General features: G+C 36.1%; 1 protein-coding gene and 1 long non-coding RNA gene across 4 annotated transcripts in view; one reads left to right on the plus strand and one right to left on the minus strand.

Moving 5' to 3' along the window:
- LOC101740146 (protein kinase C-binding protein NELL1) overlaps window positions 1-20618 on the minus strand; it is a 69836-nt gene extending 49218 nt beyond the window's left edge. For all 3 annotated transcript variants that reach the window (XM_038014943.2, XM_038014942.2, XM_038014941.2), the window contains exon 1: window positions 20475-20618. In XM_038014943.2, the coding sequence (XP_037870871.1) occupies window positions 20475-20538 (64 nt within the window). In that variant the 5' untranslated portion in view covers window positions 20539-20618. The remainder of the gene's footprint in view (window positions 1-20474) is intronic.
- LOC134200029 (uncharacterized) lies at window positions 12556-14013 on the plus strand. Its single transcript, XR_009974777.1, has 2 exons — window positions 12556-12854; window positions 13505-14013. It is a non-coding gene; the product is annotated as an uncharacterized LOC134200029 (long non-coding RNA).
- Window positions 20619-21291: the final 673 nt, after the last annotated feature.

Here is a 21291-nt window from a genome sequence, read left to right on the forward strand (position 1 = left end):
TTTAACTTGCAACTGGTGTTATTATAGTATACTATAATATATTCTATAAGCCGCTCTACAATGGTTCATAGAGATTACACAAAAAATAATATGGATATAATTTATATAAAGAAACAAATATTAAATAATAAGACCGAATAATGTGTTAGAGTAGTGATAGCATGTTTTAAAAAATAGTTTAAATATAATAATAATAATGGTGTTTGTTGTTTTTAAATGAGTCGAGTGAAGAGAATGAATGAAATGTTTAAAAAAAATTGAAATTTAACTAAAAAAAATAAACAATATTTTGAAAAAACTAAAAAAAATGCGCTTTTATAGAAAATCTCACTAAAAAATAGAAACTAAACCTTAATAAATTTGAATTAAAAATAGTGTAAGAAAAAATGATTTTATTGTAAAAAAAAGCGTGGGGTGCTTTTCAGGATACATATTATCAAAATAACCCTTCTACTCATATCCCCATGCATCCCCATGCACCCCACGCTTTTTTTTCAATAAAATCATTTTTTCTTACACTATTTTTAATTCAAATTTATTAAGATTTTTTTATTTTGGTGCTATGCATTTTATAAGTCCGCACGAGTAAGTACCACTGCCCTGCCTATTTCTGTGAAAAATTACAATACGTTTTTTGTTTGTAGGGTGAGATAGCCGATATACAAACAATTGAGACTTTGACCTCATGTCTCAAGGTGATGGCATACACGTTGTGTATGTGTGTGTGTGTGTATCTACAAGGGCTTCGGTAGTAACTTAATATTGGATAGGCCAATTCATTTTACCGTCTTGAGGAACAGAGTACATATCTCGCTAGTCCCCTCAGACGTCGAAATCAGGTATGGGATTCGGCCACTGGCCTTCAGTTACTGGAGCCCATAGACATCTACAACGTAAATGCGCCACCTACCTTTTTTTTTATTGCTTAGATGGGTGGACGAGCTCACAGCCCACCTGGTGTTAAGTGGTTACTGGAGCCCGTAGATATCTACAACGTAAATGCGCTACCCACCTTGAGATATAAGTTCTAAGGTCTCAGTATAGTTACATCGGCTACCCCACCCTTCAAACCGGAACGCATTACTGCTTCACGGCAGAAATAGGCAGGGTGGTGGTACATACCCGTGCGGACTCATAAAATGTCCTACTACCAATAAACTTATACTGAAAAATCGCTCGCTGGCTTACATTGCTTATATTGAAATTAGGTCTAGAATCTTCGCCGCAAATACCGATTTAAAACATGATTTATAGTTATTAATTCCGACAAACTATTGAAGTACACCATGATTTTATAACGGACATATGATGCCAATTTTGAATACAGCGAAGAATCATGCAACCATAGTGGCTCTGACTTTGATATAACCTTACCCTTACGTGTTCAGTACAGCTTAGGACTCAAATAACATTATTAATGCAGACAGGCAGACAAAATTGTTATTCCGAGTTTGAAATATAAGTACGTAGTTTTTCGTCAACAAAATTTCAAAAAGGCTAGGCAAGTAAAACATTTTCAGTTTTTTTACAAGTCACTCGCATTATGTAGTTTGTTTATTATTAATCACGCGATCTATTAGCGACGAATGTCGGTAATCGAGAAGGAATGAGCTCGGTAACAGTCGCATATTTCGAATTGAATTTTGAGCTTTCTAGTACGAAGGTATTAAGTCGTAATTTCAATGCGTTCGCTTCGATATTAAGCCTTATTGACGTTATGTTGTTTACCGATACCGATCATCATTTAACACTAAGTCACTGAATCTGCCCGTCGGCTTCATTAAATGGAGAGATGCTGGGACGTCGCACGAGGCATCAAATGCCTCGCCCCCTCTAATACGACATTATGATAACGACCACTCTCCCGAGAGTGATACGACAGAGAAGAAGAATTCAAGACGGCAGAAAAGAAAAGCACTTCTTATGAGGATTACGGCACTTACTTGCTTGTCACTAGTAACTGTCAAAAATTAAAAACTTAAACTAAAGAAAACTAAAGAAGTATAAGAAGAAAGATAAATAAGTATAGAAGAAGTATTTAAAACTAAAGAAATATATATCTTTTACTAAAAATGATAATGTAGATGTGCTGATTCTATTTTACATATCGAGCCAAAGTGATATTGCTATTATGTTGTTATCGGTCCTTGATACATGTTCAAATTTTCAAGTTAATGGGATTTCTTGAAGCTATTGTAAATTAAGTCAAGGTCAAGCTATAATAAGCGTGTTAAAAAATCAATAACAAAAAGTATTTAATGCAATAAATAAAGAATTAACTACTGGACGTGTAAATATTGAATTGTGTAGCTTAAAATAAATTCAAAATGTTTTATCAATTTAATCATTCGTGATTTAACTGACTCGAAAGTCCGGATCTATCGTCTGGTTTTCAAAATATGTATTTGTAGTAAGAAAAGATATAACATAGTGTAACGAAATGAAAGTTGCAATATTCTCTTTCGGTAGCTATTTAACACAAGATCGACTATGATATAATTTGCGCAGCGTTAATAAAAAGTAGAGTTATAAGAAAAAAGACATAAATCAAAAGAAAAATATGAGTCCACAGTACTTTTTTACGTTACGCCGATGAATATCGTACGATATGGTGTGATCGATAAATGAGTCACTATCTAAACATTTGTCAATATTTACCGTTGCGGAATTTGACACATTACCAATAATAATTTAACTAAACATTCCTACAAGCGAGACTTGCTGAACATAAAAAGTTTATTTTGTTAACTTATTTCAAACAACATTGTCAATCCAGATTTATACACTAGAGGACATAAAATTGGCTCTACTTATACATATCTGTCTCAAAGACGTATAATATTCGATAATACAGATACTACATTTTCAGAATGCTTCCATTATGAAAATATTCACATAAAATAAACATTTAAGAACACGAGGCGAAGTAAAAACAAAATGCAAATTGAATCATATTATTTAAATTTGATATAAGAAACTCGGAGAATGTTTTAGGGTAATTTTGTGAATAATTTAAGCGGGATTTTGGAATATGTGGTGAGTTAATAAGGCAGCAGTGGGAGGGGTGGTCGGGAACCGAACCGGTGTCCTGACAGGTGGCGGTCACGCGTCGTTGCCCGCGGCCCCCGTCGCGTGCTCTACTGATGTCTCTTTATCATCTGTTACTAATATTATTCGTAAAATTCCTAAAACTTACCTTTCTTTGAGTAACGTTTCTTTGATTATTCAAGGCTAAATTTGAATGGTGCTAATGGCAATAATAGTGCAAGGAAGGAAAAGAAGGCCGCTAAAACACAGTTGTTCACGCCACAGAACATCCAGTCAAATAATATTTCACCAGTACAGAAGGAAGACAGTGTTGCCGAGGCTAAAATAGATGAAAGCAAATTAAGCAATTTCATTGCTCCATCTTGCGCGGACTTCAAGTTTGACAAAAGGGCAATTCTTGATTGTCTCACTTGAAATACAAAAATCTAACTTGTGGATCAAAATTAGTACTGTCTCCTTGAAGATAGATTTATAAAAGATGAAAACTTGAATTATGAACCCAAACTCATTCGTGCTATAAATTACAAGATTACAACAGTAACAAATCTGGTTGTTTCAATAAAATATTCCTTGTTGTTGTAAATCTTTTATCTGTGGATTGAATCGTTCCGAAGTCGCTTAGTGAAAATGAAAGTGTGTGCTTCAAAAATCTACATATTATCAATATGAAACTTACAATTTCCTAATGCAAAGTACGTTTATCAGTCATCATTGAATTTGATAACATTTGTCCTTCGTTTACCCTTTGCAGAACACACACGCCGCGGTTCTAAACAGCCGCTCGCGAACATCCGGTGATTTATTATTTACCTAATCATGTATAATCCATGAACTTCAAGCTGGGTTTTTAGTTCTTTAAATAATAAACCACGACGTTCTATTGGTAGACTAAATGAAAACGAGAGAATTAATGTATCGTTGGACCTTTACAAAACACTTTAATAATACATCTAAATGACCTTGGAATCATATATTTTTCTCCAAATATTATAGCACGGCATAGTAATATAATAACATTTATTAATGTAATTTTACATATAATTGACTGAATTTTTATTATCATGCTAACCTTCGCGGGCGCGGCTGGAAGTGTCTTTGACTTTTTGAACTTGACAATGGGGCTGGCAGGCAACGTTGTAATCCTACTCAAACAGCACGCGAGATAAGGCCGGTATCAGACCACGCGTCTTCGCACTATTGTGTGAGTACGATTGTAAAATATGCTTCCTAAATCGAATACACAGTTCGGTCATTGTACATTAAGAACACGCTTTAATGTGCTTTAAAAATATAACATGCCTTTTGTACACGAAGCGGGTCTGTTAAAAATATTTTAATCGTTTTGTGAATGGCGTTTATTTGTTACTTTAATTTGGAATTTTTTATTGCTCGGATGGATGGATGAGCTCACGGCCTACCTGGTGTTAAGCGGTTACCGGAGCCCTTACACATCTACAACGTAAATGTCGCCACCCACCTTGAGACAAGAGTTCTAAGATCTCAGTTTTAACAATACAACGGCTGCCTCACCCTTCAAACCCAAACGCGTTGCTGCTTCACGGCAGAAAGCAAAGTGGCAGTACCTAGCCGTGCGGAGGGAGGCACAAGACGTCCTACCACCAGTAGTTACGCAAATTATAAATTGAATTTGAATGACATTTTTTTAAATGACACAAATTTTCTTGTGGGACTTCAAAAAAGAACAAAAATGTAATAAATACTCTTTTCAATTGACGAATTCCCATTTTACTTCTACATGAAAGACACTCAGCCGAACAACAAAAAGTATTTCTATTACAAACAGTTTGACAATACACAATATTTATTAATCGTAACATCCAACTAATATTACAAATGGGAAAGTTTGTGAGGATGGATTGATTTTTGTTACTCTTTCGAACAAAAGCTATTGGACGGATTTTGATGAAACTTTATAATACAATAAATGGCTTACGTCAAAATAGCATATAGGTTTTATTAAAGTATAATCAATTTACGACAGGCGTGCCGCGAGTAGTTTAGAGAAATGTATGATGTTCATGTAATTATGAAATGAGAATTGCGCGATATTAGAATTCATTCATAGATCAGCAGAACGAGTCAGTCATCTCAGTGATTCCTTTGGGAAGGACTATGAGTGCATCAATGGTTGCAGCATCGGGTAGATCATTTCTGACTGAATTCGGGTGGAAAGACCTCCAGGTTCTTCCCACTAGCCACATATAAACTAGCTTTAATAATATTGTGATCCAACAAATTGTAATTTCTAATAAGCCACGCGTAGACTTGCTTTAATAACATTTAAATCTGACCCCACATTACTTAATCACCAATGGCCATTGTACTAGGACGATTTATTATGGTACAAACAATATTGCGTATCGAACAAATACAGCGAATGCGTGGTTTATTGCAGACAGTTGTTGGGTAGCAACCTGTCGCAGACCCGCGACCCTAAGCACTACCCCCGTGATGTGTGTGTGAAACCCGTACTAATCACAACCCTCGCTAATTAAGCGGACCCGTTATTTCATTCGTGAAATTTCAATTACGTTATGGGAATTAGTCATCAACTTATATTGTCTTAGATTTTTATCGATAACATCGTCTTTTATTTTGGAATCGAATTATAAGCACGCTGCCTGTGTAATATGACTGCTTAGCTTAAAATAAAATAAAATTTTCATTTATTGAAAGAAAGAAAGAAAGAAATCATTTATTCGCGAAGCATAGTGAAAATGAGTTATTACATAAGTTAAAAGCAGCGTGTATGCTTTGTCATTATTTGACATGCGAATTTTAGTGCAGTGCAAGGTATTATGCGATTATACTTATATAATTTACCATTCATTCATCCACAATTCAACTAATAATTAAATATATATTTTCAATGTCGTTCCTAAGAAAATCATTTATGTGATAATAATTTTCAATAATAAGATTATCTTTTAGTTTTTTCTTGAAATTAAAATCGTCTAGGTCTCTTAATTTCTTTGGTAGTTTATTAAATACGCTAACGCTCATACCTAGTATACTATTAGTCTAATATCTAAAATTGGTTAATACTATTAGTAGTAATATTAAACATAGAGAACTGAGATATCTGTTTTAGTATTACGAAAACGCCTTCAACTTATATAAATATTAAGTTTATGCAGGCCATTCCTCTCCATCTTAATTTCGCTTCAAGAAATATAAGGAGCCTCATGTTATCCGCGCTACTAACAGGCCTTGTGTTGTTTTAACCCAATTCCGTCTATATCTTGAACGCCATTGTTCAATACGAGCACGAGAGTGATATTAGCCTCGCCCCTACCATTACACACATCACCAAGTGACTTGTAATATAATAAAAACAATATATGAAATAGAATTTCATCAGAGATATTTTGTGCTCCGAAATTCCTTAGTAAATTTTATACAAATGCGTTGGGCCTTATAATATTGGAGATGTTCTTCTTCCTAAAATATTTTAACAGATTTATTTTTACTTGCCCACGCTTTACGGGATCAAGAATCGTAATCAGAGTATCCACTCCGGATTTTGACGTCATCCGAGCACAGTGATTTTGTAATGAAATCATCAAAAATTAAAAATAGCTCTTAACAAAACTAAAGCAAGTATCTGTATGTCCGAACTGTTGACGGTAAAGTTGAATTGACGGTATTAAACTTGCTTAGAGCTCAGAAAATCTGTGTTGTAGGTCATGTTTTTCATATAAATGACGTGCGGATATTTGGATAATTTAATCACGCCAAACTTTAAGGGTGCACGTCTAATATATATAATATTTGATGGAACTTTCATAAAATGAAATCGTCTATGGTCTAAAGGATAAGACGTCAGGTGCATATGTAGCGATGCATCGGTGTTCGAATCCCACTGGCAGGTACCAATTTTTCTAATGAAATACGTACTTAACAAATTTTCACCGTTGACTTTCACGGCGAAGGAATAACATAATAAAAATCAAAGCTGCAAAATTATAATTTGCGTAATTACTGGTGGTAGATCGTCTTGTGAGTCCGCACGGGTAAGTACCACCAACCTGCTTATTTCTGCCGTGAAGCAATAATGCGTTTCGATTTGAAGGGTGGGGCAGCCGTTGTACTGTTAAAATGTCTAATGGGTCCAATAACCACTTAAGAATAGGTGGGACGTGAGCTCGTCCACCCATCCAAGCAATAAAAAAATATCCGTTTATTAGTTATCGCCTCAACGGGGGTCCGTGTCTGACCTTGGAACCCTCAGAGAACAAATCGTTTCTATTAATCTACCCCTTTCATGTCACAGTCGATTTCGCTAAACATGCAATTTAGATTTTATTTGAGTTTTAAACCAACAGATCATATTTAGTGTTCGAAATTAATTGCTAGGTGAAGACCTCTTTTTATTTTTTAGAGCGATGAACGAGCTCACTGGCTACCTGTTGTTAAGTGGTTACCGGAAATTATGAATACCGCCACCTGGCTGGAGCCTTGAGGGTTATGTCTCAATTGTCTGGGAATTAGTGATTTGCGTGATATTATTGATTGATTTTGTGACGTGTTGATGATTCCGCAAACATTACAGATTGAGCAATAACGCCCACTATTCAATTTAAAGTCGAAGTTTGAAACGCTGTTCTTTACTTTGCATAGCTATTTTATTATGAACCGGCCCGGTAATAAAGCCCGTTACATAAAACCACCGTATTCGGGAGCTTTCATTATAATGGTACACACCACCTAAATTGGACCTTAACCATTGCCTATGGTACAGCCCAAATCCATGAGAAGCGTTGACCGTTTAACTACATAGTTAGGCCGGAAGGTTATAGATCGCAATAAAAAAAAACTAAACAGCTTATCAGAACTTGTCACGGGATTGTACCGAAAATAAAATACTATAACATTTACAGCGCTCATTTCACACAGCAAGGTAAAAACGAACAGAAAAAACTTCACGCTACTCGTTACATAACAAGCGTGACTTAAGTCAAAATTAAGGGCGCCCAATTTTATAACCGAGCAAGATTGGTAAGTTATTGGCAGTAAAGTATGTTGGGAGCCCGCACGGGTTAATTTTAATTGTACCGCGAAGCAGTTCTGAATTCCGATTTGAACGACCATAAGCGAGCTTGCTACGATAACCACTTATCACCGCACGGACCGTTGAGTTTGCCTGCTCATTTGGAGTAATAAAAGAAGGTGGTTTAACAAAACAATAGTACATTGTGCACCAAGGGAGAAAAGTTGGACATTTCCTCCCGCGTGTAAAATTGCCATGAGATGTCCTACTTTTTTCCCGCGGTGCACATACTATTTTTTAAATAAACTATTACTAATTGAATAAGAACTATCTGATGAACTCATCTTTGTTTAATACTTCACTATTAAATTTTATTGCCTTTTGTTAATTTCACTTTCACAAACACAATATTGCAAATTACCCGAGCACAACAATGGCGGAGAATTTTAGGTGCGTGAGAGCAGACGTAGACACTAACGCGCATGCGCACTTGTCACTACCCAGGGAGGAAATGTTAGACTTTCTTCCCTGTACAGCGGCAGGAAAAGTTAGACTTTCTCCCTGTACAGCGGGAGGAAAACCGAACTTTCGGCGTAGGTAGGAGAAAAAATATCTTTTTTACTGGTCAAAAAGATCAATGTCCATCATCAGTCAGAGGCAATGGAATGAGCGCCCTTCCACGGTGTTTCCCGAGCGTTATGACATGTCCTTCTTCAAACGGAGCTTGTGGAGAATATTAAGCGGTAGGCAGTGGCTTGGCTCTGCCCCTGGATTGCTAAAGTCCATGGGCGACGGTAACCACTCAGGTGGTCCGTGTGCTCGTCTGCCTACAAGGGCAAGAAAAAAAGGGGTATTCATGGAGTCTTTCGTCATTTCAGAGCCTTTGATTCGCCTCGAAGGCTCCGTCGGCTGGGTGTCCTTGGGGTGAGCTGCGCTGTCTGGTTGCAGTGTTGATCGCGGTAACCCCCCTACCTCATCCGGGTTCTGACCTCGGAGGCGATCGGACGCTTGGGCGAAGAGTGCAGGGTAGTCGTTTAGTGGGTGGGCCCAAAAATTCCTTGGGCTCGCGGTCTACTCCCAACACCTTGCAGATCGTCAAGTCCCACATACCCCTAACGGCTGCACTACTCCTTAAACCAAAACGCATTACTATTTCACGGCAGAAATGGGCAGGGTGGTGATACCTACTCGGGCGCGCTCATATGACGCCCCACCAGTAAATGTCTTTTTTTTCTTCCTATGCTGATCCTTGAGAGGCTATATCAGCGTTACCCTAGCGTGTGGGTGAGCTCTCGAGGCTTAAACCGGAGGTGTTGCTAACACTGGCTCTAGCAAGAGCAGTGCTTCGCAGGATCTACCACCGGATCGGAATCGCGACCCATTGAGAAGATCCGCCGAGAAACTCAGTGTGCTGTGTCTATGGGTTAAACAATGTCTTTATGTGTTGATATAGCTAAGTGTCACATACACATTTATTTGTTTTTATTGTTGCTCTCCGCTCCGTAGTGTTTCAGAACACACGATTCTAACGAAATATTTCCTTCAATGAGCAAAAGATAAAATTTTAAAACTGTTTTCCAAGGTTTTTTTATTGCTTAGATGGGTGGACGAGCTCACAGTCCACCTGATGTTAAGATATAAGTTCTAAGGTCTCAAATATAGTTACAACGGCTGCCTCACCCTTCACACCGAAACGCATTACTACTTCACGGCAGAAATAGGCAGGGTGATGGTACCTACCCGCGCGGACTCACAAGGACTCACAAGAGGTCCTACCAGGTTATTATTATTCATTTCTGAATTGACATAGTAAATGTTTTAATGTAAACATTTCTCCCCGCATGGTGTGTCCACATTGTATTGTTAACATAGTCAACAAGAGAAGCGGGCAAGTGCAGACCTAATTGTAGTCACGTACATACATATTTGATGTACATCTACGCTTACATTATTCAAACGAACATCAACCCTTAGGGCGCACATGCTCCAGTGTAGGACGAAGGAATATTATTACCAAACGGCTATTTCATTAAGCAAATCGTTTTTGTCTCCATTGTGATAGTTAGAATCAAATCCAATAAGAAATTTAATTTACAACAATAATACGACGAGCATAACAAATTTTAACAGAGAAGAAAACTTTGTATTTAATAATTGCTATGTTTGTTTTATTAAAAATTGTAAAATAATTTAACTTATTAAAGTCTAGTCATACTATTTTTTGCGCGAAGAAATTTGTTGACTTCGGTAACGCGCTGTTTCGTTTTCTTTTTACTAAAAAAAACAATTTACAATTGATGGATGTGATACCAATCGAATGTAAACGTGGGCAAATTTGATTTTAAATATACATGAGTAAATAATTTTAAATAATCGCCACCAATTTTTCATACTGTTTCTGTTTTTCAATGAAATCGCCATCAACATTGACCTCCTGAAGTAACTGAGATTTCTAAAATATACGGCTTGGACCAAATCTTTCGTTAGAGGTCAAAGTACCGCATTGCGCTGAATGCGGCATCTGCAATCTCTCGCTACAGAATAGAAGTCCGTGTTCTATAATAAATCCATATGTTTATCGCATCAAAACGTTATGAAATTAAGAATGTTGTTCTTATCAATAATTAAAGTGAAATATACGCTAATTATATGTATTACGGACAAATAGTTTGAATTTTATTTTGTTTTTTAAAAACAAAGTCACCCCTGAAAAACTATTACTTTGAGTATTGTGTACACGCTAAATAAATACTTAGTTTATTATTTATCAATACGAGATAGGGACATTTCCATACGTTGATACTTCCGATATCGCAGTCAATTGACTTATTCAACAACATCAATGAATTTTAAAGCATGTAACATTGATTTAATGCAATTTTTTTTTTATTGCTTGGATGGTTGGACGAGCTCACAGCCCACCTGGTGTTAAGTGGTTACTGGAGCCCATAGACATCTACAACGTAAATGCGCCACCCACCTTGAGATATAAGTTCTAAGGTCTCAGTATAGTTACAACGGATACCCCACCCTTCAAACCGAAACGCATTACTGCTTCACGGCAGAAATAGGCAGGGCGGTGGTATCTACCCGTGCGGACTCACAAGAGGTCCTACCATCAGTGATTACGCAAATTATAATTTTGCGGGTTTGATTTTTATTACACGATGTTATTCCTTCACCGTGGAAGTCAATCGTGAACATTTGTTAAGTACGTATTTCATTCGAAAAATAGGTACCCAACTGCGGGATTCGAACACCGGTGCATCGCAACAACGAATGCACCGGACGTCTTATCCTTTAGGCCACGACGACTTCATGCAAATAATCAGATTATCGTCGATGTAACGCAGTGGGCAACAACTTAAACGCAGGTTGCCAAGTACAATCCGCTATCAAGGCCCCCCGCAGACACCTGTGCGTACATCGCTAGAAATAAATCCATTACGTCAACAAAACAATAAATATTTAACTCGAAGGCAATCGTTATCTCTTCCCGATATTTCATGGTAATTTGACGGAAATCGCCGGCTGTATTATACATGAGCCATTCCAAACACCACCGATCAATGTCATTGTCAAGGTTTTAAACTGATTATCCAGTATTTGCTGAATTTGAAAAGGAATTCTAAGAATCACTCTTGTTGCCACGTGATCGTGTCATATATTATTAAATTCTTGGTGAATTTAAAATGTAACCTTTGAATTGTATAAGAAATTTCTTTGAGAATTTTCTTTCTACTGAGTGGAATGTAACGAAGGCTCAAAGCTTTTCGAACATTCTTAAATAATGAATATGATGAAAATTCCTGATAACGATAGCATTTTAATTTTGAATAACAACAAACAGCAGCAAATCCGATGTTGAATTCCATGAAACAAACTTCGGAATCTCGGAGTTATGGATCAAAGGAAAACAAAGTTTTACGAGAATGCGCTCGTTACCGTCGAAGTCTTGCGGTACGAAGCTCTTCTGAGCTCTACATCTTTTGAATAATAGTAACATTGTATTTAGTCGTTATTAAATTCTTAGTCAAAGCTTTTCCGAAATTGTTGAGTATAAAATTTTTTTTTATTTATTTAAGAGAATAGGAAGCATTGGGTTGGAAGCGCATTGGGGCTTAGTCTTGCGATACAAGGGGATGGACTTCATAAATAAGTAATATCCCACACAATGCACTAACTCTATCAATTCATTTCAAATGCTTTGAAATATCATCCCCCTGGTAAGGTTTGCAAGACGGCGCGCCGATGTCGAGGGCGGCACGCGATCCTTCCCTTTCCTTTTAGTCACGCCGAACGATGAACCCACAAGATTTTCTTTTACACGCCATGATATATTGAGTTTTATGCTGACAGCCACGTGACGAACAAACTCCTTCGTGACTAGGGTAGTCTTTTTTTCATATTACGAAAACTTTTACAGGCCAACTTCTGTAATGTGACAGTAAATAATATTTAGAAGTCAAAAACTATCGTCATGAACTGTAATCTTTAAATACTCTTGTTTCTCATTGTAGGTATATATTGTACCTATTAACTAGTAAAATTCCAGCCAACTCTGCTGCCAAAGTAAATTTCTGAAAGGCTTCGAGAGCTATCTAAATATATCGTGGAACTCAGTTTTGGACTGTAAATCAAACATTGTAGAAAAAACATTGATATCATCCGCGGGAGTAAAGAATATTATAATGCATCTTTTATTGCGGCAGTAAAAATATGTTTTATATTTACAACCGAACGATGCTTTCCGATAGGTTACGATTGTTTAACTGTTTTTATCGACGTCGTTAAGGTAATGCTTATAGGTTTATTTTTGAACTAAAAAAACAATTAGACACTACCACATGTTTTTGCAAGAATTATTATTTGTATGGACTATTTTCTTAATAACTGCTTATAAACTTGTGATTTGGATTCTTTTGAAATTAGTATTGCAAAAATGTTTACATTTTAGTTTAGATTAATATAAATTCCTTATCTATATATTAATACGTGAAGGAAAAACTTTGTATCCCTTTTTACGAAAATTGCGCGGACGGAGGAATATAAAATTTCCCACACTTATAGAGAATATAGAGAAGGAGTGCAGAATGTTAATATTTTTTTTAATTATGCCTAAAAAATACATTAAATCAATAAAAAAAACATTACACACACTACCATGTATTTGACGAACACACGCATGCATACTATTTATTTATTGTCAAACTTTTGTTCTTGACGTCTGTGGTCAAATTGAGAATAGATTAAATATTGTTTGTCTTTATTAATATTTTTCTATAGTGTAGTCTTGGCTTTGAAAATACAATCATAGTAGTGTACAAACTTACAATTTCAATTAATTATAGTCGAATTTCGACTACTGCGGGACATCTAGTTTTATTTAATATGTAAAAAAAAATATCTATATGATTGTTTAAAAATTAACATTATCTCTTTCAGCTTTTTCTTTGAACGTGAGATGGCTGAATATGTGTATAATAGAGCCCTTATTCTACAATTATTTACACAACGATAAAAATAATAATAACATTGTTATAATATTTATTTTAAGGTTCAAAACAAAATCTCTGCACTGTTAAAATTTATTTACTAATTTTAATACGTAATTTAGTTACGTTGCCATTACATGAGAATGTATTTACTAAGAAATAAATGTTCTGTACTGTCAATATCGATGACCCAACAAAGGTATTGTATTTATTTAGTTTCGAACTATGGACGGGTAGTTCCCACGGTCAGCGTGTCGCTTGCACGGAAAATGTTTGTCTGGAAAAAATAGACGATACAATATCTGTTTTAGGAAAGATGTTATTGGAAATTCATATAATTTGTAGATGATAGGGTAATTTATACTTGGTTAGTCGTGAATATAAGTAGATATTTTTTTCAATAAGCTTCATTTATATAACATACCATTATATTAATATACAAAATAACGTTTAGTAAAATCCATTGAGTTTTTTTTTTGGTGCAATTTTTCCTTATAAGGAAAGACAAGGGGATCTAAGCCCATACAGCCTAATCCATTGAGTATCTCGCCGACATTTCTCTGAACGTTTGAATTCTAGAAGAAAATCAAACATTGGAACGAGTTCTCTTACACAGGTACTACTAACAACATGATTGTTTACAATGACAAGAGTCAATTGTGGTATTTGTTGGTTTACAACGAGTAAAGAGAAACAGCTGCTATCTTCGAACGGATTATTCTGAACAAACAGATTTAACTGATAAAATGTTACGGATAAGGTATCACACGGTAATTATAGCTACAGTGAACTATTAAATTTATTACGTCATATTCGTAATGTCGACGGTGAATTGAAATAAAACACTGTTACTAGTGGTAGGATCACTTGTGAGTCCGCACGGGTAGGTACCACCACCCCGCCTAATTCTGCCGTGAAGCAGTAAATGCGTTTCGGTTTGAAGGGCGGGGCGGCCGTTGTAAATATACTGAGACCTTAGAACTTATATCTCAAGGTGGGTGGCGCATTTACGTTGTAGATGTCTATGGGCTCCTGTAACCATTTAATATCAGGTGGGCTGTGAGCTCGTCCACCCATTTAAGCAAAAAAAATAAAAATCTTGGTTTAAATTGTATGATCTATGTTAAATTAATGACACTGTGATTTCACACGTTCCTATCTCTATGCTGCGTATACTTTCACATCGGATTTTCGAATATCTAAACTAGAATCTGTAAAAAATAAAGTGAAATCTTTGAAACTAATAAAAGTAAGAGAAATATTAGAGAAATGAAACTCCGAGTTTTGTTGAGTAGGTGAAATTACAATGTGGCTGAACAAGCTTACGTAATTCAGACCGCCAGCCAAAATGAGATCATATCTAAGGAAATTGTTTCAGCAAATCTGCACATAATATAGGCTCTACAGCTACAGCTTCGAGAGAGTTCCCATTCTAAAGGAAGGCTTTAGATACATATATTCAAATTTTCTTTTCCTTCAAATATAATATGGCAACCTTATGGGAATTCACAAGATCAGTTTTTTTTATATTTTTTGGTTATTGCTTTTATTCAGCCTGAAATAGTCTAGCATGAAATTTATTTTTTTGAAAATTGCGTTATTCTTTTACATAGTAAATATATATGATACTTAAGTACATATGATTTACATAAGATATATACGTATTATAACATAAATAAATCATATTATATTATTTATATCCCGATGATATTTCTGAGTAGACGGACAGTTATCTCACAAGTTTCTCAGTGAGTTTTATGGAAAATTCACAATTCTGTATTTTTACTTCCTACTACTACTTCTATATTTACTGTATTTTTTTTATTGCATAACTTTACTATAAGGTTAAAATATAGGCATTTTTCGTTTATTTATAAGATAAATCAACATAGTATGCAAGAAAATTACATATTAAAGTAGGCCGCATACCAAGGATTGCGGCCTACTCCGGTCCCTTACAGGCAACACTGAAAGCTACTGACAAGTTCTTAAATTATAAATTTCAGTGCAACGAATCTTGTCTCTTATGTCTTATATTCCTAGAGAGATTTATCGAAACGTAGAAATTGAAAATATATAATAATTATGTCGGATTCAAAAAAACCTAATATATTTTACATAGATAATCCCTTCGAAGCGATTACCTATATAAAATATATTAAATGTTAACTATGAATGTGGAGGGATATAGAGGAAGAGGTAGACCTAAGAAGAAATGGATGGATTGCGTGAAAGACGATATGGGTAAGAAGGGAGTGAGCGAAGAAATGGTATATGATAGAAGAGTATGGAAGGAGAAAACATGTTACGCCGACCCCAGGTAACTGGGAGAAGGGCAGGATAATGATGATGAATCCCGTCGAAGCGAACATTCAACTTAATGAATACTGATTATACCACTTTTAAATGTTCACGTAATATAACGTTTTGCGTGTTCTCAACAAGCTCCATGAAATATTATAATACTTATACGGTTTAATATCGCGATGTTGTTTTTGTCATTATGTTAACTCCAAAATTACGTATACGTCAATCGGTCAATTCGATCGTCTGATCATGTCAACTGTCAAGTATTTGAAACGGTCGGAAATGATGTTAAAAAAAGCGAGATTAAACCGAACAAGTAATTTGAGTTGATTTCACGACTAGCGAAACCAAAAACAAATAGCACCTTATGAAATAACATCTTTTATTTTTTCTTTGACAATTTGTAATTTTAATACGAATTAATTTGCTATGCAGATAAATAATTCAAAAAACGGCTTAACAACTCAAACATAAAAACAGAGATGAGTAAATATGAGTCTGAATAAATAATGAAATTTTTTCAAAGAAACTAAATTGACAGGGGAAGTTCAATTTATAGTCAGAGAGGTCAGTAAGGTAGTGCCTCGATAAATGTGGAAAGGAAATGACAACGTGGCCCGGTCCGAGTAGATGTACCAGTTTGATAAACGTGCTGCGTCATTGCATAGTACAACCGTCTACGACCTGTAGTCCAATATAGCATTTGGAAATGTTTTACAGCGGATACGTTAAAAGCCGCCATGTTTGGCTGTAATCGCCGAACTGTCAGAAATAGTTTATTGACACTCTATAGTATTAAACTGGTGCGTCAAAATATCGAAGTCTAAGTCTGGTTGAAGATTTATACCACCACATGTAGCCATCAAATCAAATCAAATCAAATCATCGTAGGTTGGGTACCACTTGGAGAATCTTGTAAGGAACAGTTACTAAAATAATCCATTGTAAAAGAACGGCTTTATTGTAACGGACGTTATCGGATATTCTATAATTCGAAAATCATATTCAAAATTCAAATAAAAAATTTGGAATCTCTCATAAAAAAAATTCCCTACCTATGCTGATAGCCTTGAGAGGCTATTTCAGCTTCGCCCTAACGTTTGTAGGTGAGCTCGCAGGGCTCAATCGGAGAGTTGCTAACATTGACCCTAGCAAGAGCAGTGCTTCGCAGAATCTACAACTGGATCGCAAACGCGACCCACTGAGAAGATCCGGCGAGAAACTCAGTGGGCTGTGTCTATGGGTTAGTTCGCTCGTCGAGCCCTTCGTCGCAAGCGACGGGTTCGACGAGGACGATGATCGGTGCTTGTGGTGCCTAAAAGCACCGTTAATGGATCAGGAGGATCCGTAATGACGTGGGTCTCTCAGTGTGAATCTGTTAGAAAAGATTTCGAAGGAAGAAAATATTGTTAAAAAAAATATATATCTATAATATATCGTTAAAAAAAAATTACTACGCCATTACATCCTCGGGTGGTCTATTATCCAATACAGTAGAAAACAGCGATTGAATTATTATTTTTTAAAGAGGCCCTCTATGGTATATACGAAACTTCCGATCTAACAATGAACAATAAGATGATCACCTTTAAATACAAGATTATTAATATTTTATAAATAATTTGTTAAAATAAACAAACGTATAGTAGCTTTATTAATAAATAGCGTAATTAATAAATTGAATACTTTTTAGACGATAAAGCCACTCATTCAAACATATCCTTAAACGTTTAGCTCTTGGTCCAAAACATCAGGTCGAAGGCTCGACTGAATTAGAAAATGACCACGTTTAATACAATGTAATGCAAGCAAATTTCAGGATAAAAACTGAGAGGACCATGTCGTCGTATTGACACTCAAACTATAAAGCAATCCCATACCAGTTTTTCTATAATTGATATCGAGCAATTCTGGGACTGTGAAAACTACTTAAGTTTTGTGAAACTTTATGGTAGAGTTTATATAAAACTTATGGAGTGACCTGTAGATGTCAAATTAGACATTCGCTTGAGACTCTCGAGTCTCGAAGAGCTTGTTAGGTATGGAGAAGCACCTTTTCAAAACTAATTGAGTAAGTAACAATAAATAGTCAATAGATAGACAATGTATATGATAATTACCCACCCACAAGGGTGAGTTGAAATGTTCTGCTTATTTCTGTAACAAGACTATCGTATATTACTTTTCTGGAACAAACTGACCGCTATATCAACATAGCTGAGACGTCACATCCCAAGTTGACAGCTGTCCACGGGCTCTTTCCATTATAATCAAAAACTCATCTTATGCGAACAACTTCAAAAGTATAAATTCACAAGAGAGAATCATTTTCAATAATAGTGTAGGCATTTTAGACGGTAATAATTACTGCAAAATAAATTAAAATTATTTTGATTAAATAGAGCTTTATAAATGTGCGCGTTGAAGTCTTTTAAATGAAGTTTAAATAGACCTTCTGTTTCGAAACTGAACGTAATTGTTTCTGTTAATTGAAATAACAACTGCTAGAAAGTACAATATAAATACATTGTAAAATTGTTATTCACGTATTTAAATAAAAAGAACATCATTTAAAAAATCAATTGGTAAAAAACAATTTATAAGAAACATTTACTAAATCGATTTATTGCATTTTGAATCATAGTAAGGTTACCTTCAATTTTAAGAAAGAAAAAAACGATTAACAAAATCAATATCAGTATTGTGTGTAAAATCAATAAAAGCTGAATTTAATCAGGTCTTGCTTAAAATAGATTTAGAGATTAAACTTTAGTCCGACATTAAAAAAGGTAGAGCCTTTCTTAATACCATACTTTCTACTAGATAGGCAAACGAGCTGATTACTCGTCTGGTGGTACTAATTCTAGCAATCCCAATACACCACCAGTACTAGTAATTCTTGAACATAAGCAATTAAAAGGTACGTAAATACGTAATTAATAAGCTTAATTTCGCGTGCTTATTATTTCCGGGCTTCGAATAGTCTGCAGATTATGTGTGCCTTTAAAAAATTGTACTTACTACAGTTTAACTGTATAAATTATAACTGATATTTATGTTTCTTTGCGCACGCTATGAACTAGTAGTATTTTCAGGTCTGGCAATTTCTATGATTTGCGTTTTCATCTTCACCACAAAAATATCGTATGTGTTAGATAAGAGCTAACCATCTTCTCAAACAAAGCTTACTCTTTATGGTTTATAATACAAGGAATGCTAAGCCGTAAAAATTATTTTAAAAGCGACTCGTAAAATGTAAAGAAGTTAGTATCGTTTAGAATTTCAAACTCGACTAAGCCTTGTTCTATTATACTTTAAATACTTAAAACGTGTTTAAAAATGGTTTTACGGCCTATCGACTGGGACTGAGACATCATGCCAAATCTCGTAATTTCTTAAAAAAACCCATGCGCATCCGCTTTGATCCGGGTCGTTATTCCACTCCATCGGAATACGCCGATTTTTATGGGATGTAATAACTGCTTAGCCCCAGATAAATAGTTAGCAGATTTACGCCGCAAAAATATTTTAATATGATATGATTATAAATTCTCAAATGATCGTAAATTTGTAAAGAAATTTTGATTTCATTTATGTTGATCAAAATAACCAGAGTATATATAGCTAATCTAATCGACCAAAATCTTTTTGGAGTTGGGATGGACAGGCGTCACAGAGCATACAATAAACATATTAAGTGATAAATTAAAAACCTCAATCTTATTGATATAAACTTTTATATGCATATCTTCTTATCTTAATTTAAGTCGATTAAGTGACATACTGAGAGACTCTACGTGAAAACTGTTTTCTGAGTAATAAGATTCATGTTTTTTACATAGAAAATTGTATCCTTGTAACTTTACCGATAATTGTCTAATAGTAATTAACAGGCAATTTTTAATTATTCAAGTTGTGTTTTAGGATTTTTCTTAATGATAATTAAATGAGCAAATAATTTAGATCGGTGTGATTTTAACATTTAAGGATTAAACGAAACTTTAATTGCACAATGTGCACGTGTCGTGTGCGATGGCCGCGAAAAGACAGCAGGTGTCTTAAATGTATGCACGCGTGCTGAGTCCAATATAATCCTTACTTCCTTGGCCAAAGTGGCGTGATTATGATCAATATTTACGCAGATGTGTCACTTTGGTTGACGTCGCATTACGTAATGCCAGCGGTTGTTTGACTAAGCCGAGACGAGAACCTTGCGATGTTTCCTAAAAAGTGCAACCCTTAACGATTTAACTAAAATCACGATACTCTTAAAGTGCCCTTTAACAATTTTTTGTTAAGTCGTTAAATACATTGTTTTATGTAAGAAATCAATTTAATGTGATATTTTTTTAAGAAACTTTCAAGCGAACTGCTAATCCGGTTAATCACGCCGCACATTAGAATCAAAGGGGTGAACAAATATAAAGAACACACGGTATGCCTTCACGTATTATCGGAAATGCTACGAAAAACACGTAACTAACGTAACATCGGATCGTGGAGAGTTACGACGGCAAATCGTGCCATGTGGTAATAGTATTTGTGCGATCAGCTGTTCAGCCGCACGTTTGTTATCCTTTCGTGAAGCTAGATATGTGAATGTGTATACTCACCGGCCGCTGCGGCGAGCCACCACCAGCAGTAGCAGGCGGCCAGTAGCGCCCGAGCGCCGGCCATGTCAGCGACAGCGCATCACACGCGCGCTCACGCCGGCCGCCCCGGCGGACTGACTGCCGCCCCGCGCGATCGATGCTCGCTCGCACCTCTCCACCACGCACCCTCCGAGTCGCCCCGCCCCGCCGACCGACCAAACCGACCGCCACCATTTTCCGACTTTCCACAGAAAGCGCGCGCGCTGTCCTCTTTTCTGGCGGATCGCTGACCGCCGACCCTAATTGATTCGGCTCGTTCTTTTGCCGAACACGTTTTAGGTCAATTCTGCTGCAGTCTTTTTTTTTATTGCTTATAGGGGTGGACGAGCTCACAGCCCACCTGGTGTTATGTGGCTACTGGAGCCCATAGACATCTACGACGTAAATGCGCCACCCATCTTGAGATATAAGTTCTAAGGTCTCAAGTTTTTTTTTTTTTTTTTTTATTGCTTAGATGGGTGGACGAGCTCACAGCCCACCTGATGTTAAGTGGTTACTGGAGCCCATAGACATCTACAACGTAGACGCGCCACCCACCTTGAGATACAAGTTCTAAAGTCTCAGTATAGTTACAACGGCTGCCCCACCCTTCAAACCGAAACGCATTACTGCTTTACGGCAGAAATAGGGGTGGTGGTACCTACCAGCGCGGCCCCACAAGAGGTCCTACCACCAGTCTCTGCGTTCTGTAATCAGAGAAGGCTTTAGCTTCGCCGAAAATTATATTCATTGATCCGGGCTATCTATATATTTCCGTGACCGATTTTATACATCTACC

The sequence above is a fragment of the Bombyx mori genome, chromosome 13, assembly GCF_030269925.1.
Source record: "Bombyx mori chromosome 13, ASM3026992v2".
NCBI classification, from domain to species: Eukaryota; Metazoa; Arthropoda; class Insecta; order Lepidoptera; family Bombycidae; genus Bombyx; species Bombyx mori.